The sequence below is a fragment of the Myodes glareolus genome, chromosome 4, assembly GCF_982192425.1.
Source record: "Myodes glareolus chromosome 4, mMyoGla1.1, whole genome shotgun sequence".
Classification (NCBI taxonomy): domain Eukaryota; kingdom Metazoa; phylum Chordata; class Mammalia; order Rodentia; family Cricetidae; genus Myodes; species Myodes glareolus.
In genome coordinates, this window is record NC_142029.1 from 26,752,533 (window position 1) to 26,762,788 (window position 10,256).

Genomic DNA, 10,256 nt, shown 5'->3' on the forward strand with positions numbered 1-10,256 from the left:
AGAAAAATAGAAGTCAGTGGAACGTGAGTGTAGATCACGCGCCTAGTGGGGGGGGGCGGATTTACTGTTGCCAAATTCAGCTGTCCGTTTCTTCATCCTTCCTTGCCTTCTCTGAGAGGCCACAAACACTTTGAACTGCCAAATCCTCTTTGGCAAGGTGACAGGGTGACCTCTAGTCACCTGCAACATTTCCCAGGCCTGTATGTGGCGCTCAAGCGCAGGGGCAGCCAAGGCAGGTCCCAGAGCCAGCTACTGCGACTTAGAAGGAGGAGATGGCTACAAGGTGGGTTGTCCATTGTCGCTTGGGATTGGGCTCTTGAAAGCTGGGCGGGACTCCGGCTATGGTATAAAAGAGGCACGCCACTGTCCCAGCTGCAGTGCTGAAGGTGGAGCAAGCCCCAGCTGTGAACGGCAAGTCATCGTAGTGCCCTTGCAATCAGACCCAGTGAGACCGAAGAAGAAAAGGTCTGATTTCTATATATTCGTGTATTTAGTTTTGATAACTGGAATGCAGGATGGGCATGAGAATGTGCCAAAGGCTCGTGCTGATCCGGAACCCTAGATGTGTGGGAATTAGAGGAACTGGGATCTAGGATTTCAGAGGATCAAGGGAGGGATCCACTGGACTCCAGGAGCCGAAACTCAACTGTTTTTCTCTGTGTTGCAGGCACGCTTCTGTTCGCCGCGCTGAACCCCAGACTAGGAGGATGCGCCTCCTCGGTCGACTCCGCTCCTCGACTCCCGAGCCCGCCTTCTCCAACGTGCTCACTCCGGGCCGCATCCCAGAGTTTTGCATCCCTCCGCGGCTGCCCGTTCCTTGCGTTCCCGAATCGCCGCTACCGGCCGCCGCACTACCTTGGCGCTGCGCGGCCGAACCCGACCTGTGGCTGCGCACCCCCACCGACTGCGATGATAATGACTTTGACCACACGGGTCGCACCGACTGGGACCCGCGCTCACAGGCCGCCCTGTCGCTACCGCACCTGCCCCGCGCGCGCACTGCCTACGGCTTCTGTGCGCTGCTCGAGAGCCCGCACACGCGCCGAAAGGAGTCGCTCTTCCTCGGCCACCCAGGCGTCCCCCGACCCGGACTTCGCCACCGCGCGCACACCTACGCGGGACCGCGCCGAGCCTCGGACCCTGCGCGCCCCGCCCCGACTGATATGAACACTACCTCGCCACCCACTTCTGTGCCCCGCGTGCGCCGCCTCCTGCGCGCCCCCGATGGGCTGCTGAGCCGCGCACTGCGGGCCCCTCGGGGTAGGGCGAGCGCGCGCCCCGCGCCGAGTGGCGCTGAGCGCGAGCGCGCTGCTTCCTGCGCGCCTCTAACCCCAACCGGCCCGGATCATGAACGCCTGCAAGCCGAGGCCAGCGTGGCTCTGGGCCGCGGGGATTGCACACTGCGCTTGGCCGCCGAGTACTGTCCGCGCAGCGCGTGTCTCCGCCTCCGCCTGCTGCGCGCCGAGGGCCCGGCCGCCGCGCTCGAACCCCGCGCCCTGGGCTGCCGCCTCAGCCTGGTGCTGCGGCCTTCGGGTCAGCAGCGCGCCAGCGTTCTCCGGCGCAGCCGCAAGGCCGTCCTGGACCAGGACTGCTGCTTCGATGGACTCTCGGAGGAGCAGCTGCGCCGCCTGGCCGTGCGCATCAAGGCTGAGAGCAAGGGCCGCGGGCTGGAGCGTGGACGACCGCTGGGCCAGGGCGAGCTGCTGCTGGGCTCGCTACTGCTGCTCTGAGCCCGGATTCCGTGGGAGCAAGGACGCAGACATTCATTTGGCCTTGAGATGCACATACTCTTGGCCCTAGGACATTCAGAGCCTCTAGGACGCTGACAGTGGCCTGGCCCTGGGACACACACACAGCCTCTTGGCTTAAGTATATTTTCCCTTTTGTACAAAATAAAAGTTATTTATTTTTCTATTTATAACCTTGCAGTGTTGATGTTTGCTTCATTGGCCTCCACTTTTCTCGTCGCTTGTTGGTAGCAAAAGAAAAAGTAATGGTTTCCTTAGGTCTATTCATAGCACCTGATCCTCTTTCAGACCATAAAAACAAAAACAGGTTCTCCCTGAAGTGGAAGAGTGAGAAAAAAGGGAAGCATCTCACGTGCTCGCTTTTCCTGTCCCCTTGCTTTGTGTGAACACTGAGAGGTTCACGTGGCAGAGAGAGAGAGAGAGAGAGAGAGAGAGAGAGAGAGAGAGAGAGAGAGGAGAGAGAGAGGAGAAGAGAGGAGAGAGGTCATTCATTAGTAAAGCGCTTGCCGTGCAATCATGACGTCCTGAATTCTGTTCCTGGAAACCATCTTTTAAAAAGTTGGGCTTGTTGGTGCATGATTGATAATTCCAGCGCGGGAGAGGCAGAGTCAGGCAGACAGATCCCCGAGGTTTGCTGACTTGCCTAGTCTCCTTGGTGATCTCCAGATCAATGGGAGACCCTGTCGCAGAGAGCTAGGTGGATGGCAATGAAGAACACCAAACTTTCTAACTTGGACTCTCTTTGATTATTCTTTCAAAATCATTCCAGACAGGATCCGTTCCAGTGTTTTACATGGTTAGGTGGTGGTGTTCACAACCTCAGTTGCACATATGATCTGGACAAAGGCCCTCCTTCATCACAAGGACATGTTGGTGAGAAGAGAATCCTCTCTGAGAAAAAAAAATGAGAATTCTCCTTGGGCTGCAGGAGCAGAGGGAAGGGAAGGAAGTGGAACCTGGAGGGGATGGTGGGGATGGGCATTCCTTTTGTTTCTTTTTGGAGGAGCCTTTCTGGCTGCTGTAAACAAGTTATTTTTGTGGCCATCTTCCCATCCAACTGTGTATTTAAGTTACATGATGCTGAGTTTTACAGTAGGACTTCCTGGATGAGTTAAGATCAGTTGTCAAATTGGGGCTGTGGGTTCTAAGTGTGTGTGTGTGTGTGTGTGTGTGTGTGTGTGTGTATGGTTTATTTTTGTTATTATTTTTTATTATTTATTTATTCATTTATTTATAAAAATTTCCATTTCCTCCCCTCCTCCCAATACCCTTCCATTCCTGCCACTCCCTCTCCTCCTCCCTCTCCAGTCCTAAGAGCAGTCAGGGCTTCCTGCCCTGTGGGAAGTTCAAGTCCCTCCCCCCTCCCTCCAGGTCTAGGAAGGTGAGCATCCAAACAGACTAGGATCCCCAAAAGTCAGTACATGCAGACGAAACAAGACCCAGTGCCATTGTCAATGGCTTCTCAGTCAGCCCCCATGTCAGCCATATTCAGAGAATCCGGTTTGATAACATGCTCGTTCAGTCCCAGTATTTTTATTATTTTTTGAAATTATGTGTAGGTATGTATCTGTGGACATGTACACCCGAGTGCAGGTGCCAGTGAGACTGGAAGTGTTGGATGCCCTGGAGCTGCAATTCCAGGAGGTTGCGAGCCATCTGACTTGGGCAAAGAGAATGAAACTTAGGTCTTGGGCCAGAGAGGTAAGTTCTCTTAACCACTGAGCTATCTCCCTGGCCCACCAAGGAGACATGGTTTGTTTTCATCTGTTGATTCTTCAGATACTCTGGAGCTCACTAGAAACTGATTACACCCCAAAGGTTTGCCCTTGGTTTACCCACAGTATAGCAGAAAGTCAGACAGACATAGAAACATATGAGGTCTAGTCTTTTGTTTTCCTTCTGCCCATTGTTGCTTGTCCAAGTGTCCTTTGCTTCATCAGTAAAATATATGTCTCAGGGGGCTTTGCAAAAAGATGCTTGGACCCCAGTCAGCTCTTGAATACAGTAACTTATGGTACCATAGCAAGACAGGATGGACCTGCCCGGTAGAACAGGTGCTACATCAGTCCGGAAGGCAGATCCCTGTGCTTCCTTCCCAGTGGTTTTCCTGAATGGAGCCGAGCTGATGGGCAGCTAACACTAAACACTCAAGTGACCCCACAGCAGGAATGTAGAATGCCTTGGCTTTCCCATGGCCACTTTATGCTTACTCAGTAGTAGTAGTAATGATTCACACTTATTCTGTATCAGAAAGCCTCTTCCCATTGTTGTTAGCCAGATGAAGTTCTGGGTACCAACACAAATCCTGCATTAAATATAATTCTAAGGCAGGCATATCATATAATTTAAAACTGAGTTGCCATCACAGAGACATTTTTCACAAAGCCATGTAGCTAGTGCACACAGTTGACCTAGGCATGAACCAAAGCATCCAGACTTCTCCAGACGACTGGTCTACCCTGTGTTGTCTCACCCAAGTCTTCTAAGCCCTTTCTCTGCAATAGGTATCACACTGACCACAGAGAGTACAGCTATGAACAAGATAGACAGGTGGACAGCAAAAAATAAAAAGGAAGACAAAGAAGGAAGAGGAGGAGGAACCAAAAAACAAGTTTTATTACCGGAGATTACAGTAACTATCATAAAAACAAGATAAGGAGGCCATTGGGTCTGGAAAGCAGAAAATGCTTTTAGAGACGAAGTCGCCAGGAATATTTCCCTGGGGTTGAAAAGGGAAATTCCTCCCACCTTATTTGAGACAGGTTCTCTTTGTTTGCCCCTGCACACTCTGGCATGGGTGACCTGCAAGCTTCTAGGGTTCCACCTTTCTCTGTGTCCCATCTCCACACGGACGCACTAGGGTTACAGACCTGCGCTACCATATCCAGCTGTATGCGGGCCCTGGTGACCTGAACTCAGGGACTCGGGCTTAGACAGCGGGCGAGCATTTTACTTATCGAGACGTCTCTCAAGCCCACTATCCTTCTTTCTGTCACTCAAGTCAAGTGGAGTTGTCCTCGACTCCTCTGCCTCACGCTTTACTTCACTCTGATGACGATGTCACCTCTTCACAAAGTCCTAGCTGGCGCCACTGTCTTCGTGTGCTAACACCTAGTTTTCCTCTTCTGCCCCCCCCTTCTGTGTGGCACTGTTGCTACTAGATATCACATTCCATGCTGTCTGTGTTGTTTGCACATTTTTCTGTTTCATGACAACATATGCTTTATTAAATGTAGGAACTTGGTTTACGCATTCACTGTTCTGCCTCAGATGCCTAAAGCCAAGTACAGCATATAGTAAATACCCAATAAATAGTGCCCAGAGTGTGGGAAGATAGAATAAACAGAAAGAGTAGGGGGCGCCAAACTCTAAGTCAGCGCAACATTCAGGAATTTGGTAAAGGAGACACCCAGGGTATAGAAGACAGCAAACTAGCAGCCAGTGTCAGTGTGAATCTCAGACAGGAAAAGAATGGGATGCCCATGTGGTTGAGAATGGAGGTTGGAGACTTGGACAAGGACTCCAAATGACTGTTGAGGCCAAGCAAAGTGTGTCGGGGTCAGACATCCCCCAGAGGAGCCACGAGAGGTCACTGTGTAAATATGTGAGGTGACGCTTAAGTTGCAATGAGACCCCAGGATGCTGGAGATGTCTTGACGATGAAATGTCCACTGAGGGAAGCTACATGAAGAGAATGGATCAAGTTCAAGAGAGCACCTTTGTGTGCTGAAGGGTGGGGCCCCCCCAAGCCTTTTTAGAGTGCAAATGATTCCATTATGAGCCCCAGATACCTGACATGGACCTTTGGGACTCCATGTTTGCCCTACTGAATTTCTGCTATGCTGAGTCTGACCTTTCCTTTCTGGGCCTATATTTCTACCTTTTGGAACAGTACCATTGCATCTTGGAAACAAGTGATTAAAAATGCTTTATTAGATTTAAACATTTTTATTTTGTGTTCAAGTATGTGGGTATATATGTGTATACGGGTACACACAAGTCACAGCATGTTTGTGGAGATAAGAGGATACCTTATAGGAGTCTGTTCTCTCCTTCCATGATGTTGGTTCTAGGGATCAAGTTCAGGTCATCAGGCTTGGCAGTAGGCACCTTTACCACTGGGCCAGCTCTCTATAATTTGATTTTTGATGTTGCAGGGGCTCACAGTTAAGAGATTATCTGAGTCTCAGAAGTGATTACACTTGTACTCTTTTTTTTTTTGAGACAGGGTTTCTCTATAGCTTTGGTGCCTGTCCCAGAACTAGCTCTTGTAGACCAGGCTGACCTTGAACTCCCAGAGATTCACCTGCCTCTGCCTCCTGAGTGCTGGGATTAAAGGTGTGTGCCACCACCGCCCGGCATACTTGTACTTTTTTTTTTTTATAGTGTTGGAGTGGTTAAAGATGATGGAGACTCTTAAAGTTGGACTGAACGAATTTGCAGTATGAGATGACCATGAGCCAAGGCAAGGGACGGAAAATTAAGACTTGAAAGCAATATGTTTAGACATCAAGTTGATAATGGGTGGACTTATTTATTTTATTTTCTGGCTTTTGTTTTGTTTGTTTTTTGAAATAGGACTTCTCTGTTTAGCCCTGGCTGTCCTAGGACTCGCTCGGTAGAACAGGCTGGCCTCAGACTCAAATCTGCCTGCTTCTGCCTCCTGAGTGCTGGGATTAAAGGTGTGCACCGCCGCTGCCTGGCATGGGTGGACTTACGATGGTTAATACTGATTGCCAATTTGACAAAATCTAGAATCACCTGGGAGACAACACTCTGGGCATGTCTGTGAGGAAATATCTAGATTATATTGAGGTAAAAAAAAAAAAAAAAAAAAAAAAAAAAAAAAGCCCGACCCTAACTGTAAGAAAGCGTTATTTCATGGGCTAGGCTCCCAAAGTGAATAAAAAGGAGAAAGCAAATGGAACACTGGTATCCACCTCTCTCTCTCTGCTTCCTGACCACTGATGCGGTGTGACTTGCGGGCTTCCACTCTGCCGCCGTGCCTTCTCCACCACAGTGGGCTGTCTCAGGAGACTGTGAACCCCACTTTCCTTCCTTCAGACGCTGCTGCCAGTTATTTTCTCAGAGCAAGGAGGACAGAAATTAACAACACAGCACGCACGGCCTTTCCTGCAAATGAGTTATAAGTTTATAGAATAGCTTCATGAACATCTGTGATTCTAGCCTCAAGTCTGAACAAAGGGCAGCCCACTGGGGACGTGTCCGGGTGACTGCACTAAATGACATAATCACAAAGAACTGCATCTTTCCACTTGACTGGTAGCAAACCTGCCATGTTCCAAGCAAAAGAACAGCTCAGCTGATGTGTGCTTCCCAAATGCGACTGTCAGCATGAGGAGTTGGCGTCACCTACACACAACCTCCCTCTGAGACCACACCTCCACAGACCAGATGCCAGCAGAGGAAGGCCACATTTTATTTTGCAAAGATGGAGTAGGATTTATTTTACAAATTTGTAGCAGTTTCCCATCTCAAAAAGAAGTAATGCTTTCTATTTCTATCTGTCAGGAGATGGTGCCTGTGTTTGTCAGAACTGTTCATGCAAAACCCTGAGCCTCCATCTTCCTCTCCTAGCTACCTGGACTACAGGCCCCACGCCTTCCCTTTATCCAGTCAGCACCAGTTACATTCTTCACTATTGCCATTTTGTCTTATTTGTGTGTGTGTGTGTGTGTGTGTGTGATATCTGTGCACATATTGATGTGTATGTATACATGAACGTGAAGTCATGCATGTGCATGCAGTGACCAGAGTACACCTGGTGTCTTTTCCACTCTCCATCTTATCTTAATTCTATTTTTAGATGGGCCAGGATTTCAGGACTTTTGCTGAACAGAACAAAGACTTCCCGTGTGCCCGTCTCCCTGACTTTCCGAATGGAAACCCTTTCGACATCTGTTTCTACCATCGCCGTTATCCATATCTAATCTAGCGTTTAAAAGGAGCTGGAATTGAGCAACCCCCAGACTCCCCTGGTCTGCATAACCTGAGATGTGCTCTGGCCCAGTTTAACCCTCCAGGTGTGAAGGCCATGTAATTGACTGCAGCAGGAACAGGCGGAGGTGGGCTGTGGAGGAAGAGTGGGGTGGTAGACAAGAGAGGATAATAAATAACTTTGTTCATCTCAGTGTTTCCTCGGGTAGCCTGAAGTAGTACAGTTCTGACCAGTCAAGTGGATGACAGCTTACTCCGAGATATGAGCGCTATAACCTACGAGGAATCAAACATTACTCCCGGTATTCCAAATGGGAAATAGTGAGTGTCTGGCCTTGTTTCTTTGTTAACGCATGCTTGCTTTTGTTTTGTTTGTTTTTCGAAATAGGACTTCTCTGTGTAGCCCTGGCTGTCCTAGGACTCGCTCGGTAGAACAGGCTGGCCTCAGACTCAAATCTGCCTGCTTCTGCCTCCTGAGTGCTGGGATTAAAGGTGTGCACCACCGCTGCCTGGCATGGGTGGTCTTACGATGGTTAATACTGATTGCCAATTTGACAAAATCTAGAATCACCTGGGAGGCAACACAGAGATGATGGATAACAGGAGTGAGGGTGACTTTAAGAGCTCTGACTAGAACGCGAGCTGTGTGGCTGGTTTCTGTGTAAACGGTGACAGGAAACCCCAAACAGTGTAATCAGTTCTAATCTTTGTGTTTCCATCCACCATGCCAAGGCCATGGTCACAGTGTTATTTCATTTCCAATGGAGGGAAATGAAGGGAAAGAAATGGGTGCAAGAAGCAATGGGGTCACAATAGGACAAGAGGGATTCCTGAGGGTCTCTTGCCCCTATGTGGGGCTGTGCTTGTCTCTGTGTGATGACCACTGTCTGCTGCTTCTGCTTCTGAAAGGGAGAGAAAGTTTGTGGACAGATGACAGAGAGGGTAATGGGAGGCCAGGAGGATGACTCAATACAAGCATGGGATCTGAGTTCAGATTCCCAGCACCCACATAAAAATACAGGCATGCTGACCCACTTCTATAATTCCAACACTGGGGAGGTGGAGAGAGGAGGATCTCTGGAGCTCACTGCCCAGGCAACCTAGTTAAACTGATGAGCCTGTCTCAAAAAGTAAGCCATATAGCGACAGAAGAAGACACCTGACATTGACCTCTGGCACATATATAGGCACGAGTGCACACGCCCACACTCGTGCACGCACACACACACACACACACACACACACACACACACACACACCATAGTGGAAGGCTTATGGGACATAACTCCTTGCAGCCTTCATAAAACATAAAGTCCTAGGAGGAAAAAGCAGTGTCCACAGGACCAGAGAATCAGAACAATGACTACAGGGGCTGATGCAGCAATGACAGCAACTAGAACTGATACTCGGGGCTCCTCACCCCACCCTACTCCCACCCATCCTCTTGCCTTTCTCCTCTGCATTGTTCCTGGTGGGTCCCTTGGACCCTTTCCCCAGGGGTTAGCTCTGCTTAAGGGATACTTTCCTGTGGCACATTTTAAGAGCACTGTGAGGAAGGATGACACAGGTGGTGGACTTGATCTTCATGAGGCAGGGGAAGGGGAGGGCGAATCCAGGAACCTAGATTAGCTGAGCGTATGGTTGGGACGGACAGAGCGGTGTGGCGGTCCCTTGCTTATGTTTTGCTTTGAAAGTCACAGAAAAGGTTTAGGAGGCGTAATGTTTTAACTGGGCTAGCTTCCCAATGCATCACACACACACACACACACACACACACACACACACACAGAGAGAGAGAGAGAGAGAGAGAGAGAGAGAGAGAGAGAGAGAGAAGCTTTTTCCATAAGCAAACAGAGAATTGAATATACACAAATGACTCTATTCATACACCTTCCTGACAGGCTGTGCCATTTCTCTTTAGTTGTCAATCACCAATGTTTGCACAAACTTTAGCTTTAACTGACTTGCCCTACTTCCTTCCGTCCCCTAAGCCAATAATGCTCCCTAATTCCTTAACTTACACAAGCAAGGTCTAAGATTCAAGGGTTTAAAGCAGCGCCCAGTAGTTCCAAACTATGTGTTTGATTTCTTTAGTGATCTCCTATTTCCAGGCGGACAGAGACCCATCAGACTTTCTGGACTCAGTTGAGCCCTGCTCAATTCCATGCAACTTCACCCAGCTTCCTTAAGTTGTACCTCCGGGCTAGTAACAACAATGGACTACTCAGAGTGGCATTAAGAATCAGGTATAATCCTCACAAACAACATGGGCCATCGTATGCCATCTATGTTTGCTCTTTCCTTACCTGTGTCAAAAGTGTGGCCATTGCCACACTTTACAGCACCCTGAAAAGCAACCCGAGTCTGATCCTAAGAATTTGTTAGCGCGTATATCGTGAGAATCATCTTAAGACTCATTGGCTTTCAGGGATGGCCTGTTTGGAGGGGAAGTTTAATATTTCGTGGGTTTGAATGTAATAAAAGTTACCTTAGTTTTCGTTGTGAAATGCAACTCACGTTGTTGGTCTGTCTCGACCCATTAGAGCTGAT

The 10,256-nt window shown here is 49.1% G+C and overlaps 1 protein-coding gene across 1 annotated transcript; it reads left to right on the plus strand.

Annotated features, from left to right (window-relative positions):
- Window positions 1-362: 362 nt before the first annotated feature.
- LOC125393625 (C2 calcium-dependent domain-containing protein 4A) lies at window positions 363-1,921 on the plus strand. Its single transcript, XM_048424215.3, has 2 exons — window positions 363-465; window positions 668-1,921. Exon 2 carries the CDS (start codon window positions 708-710, stop codon window positions 1,728-1,730), a length of 1,023 nt encoding a protein of 340 aa, XP_048280172.3. The 5' UTR covers window positions 363-465; window positions 668-707; the 3' UTR covers window positions 1,731-1,921.
- The last annotated feature ends 8,335 nt before the right edge of the window (window positions 1,922-10,256 follow it).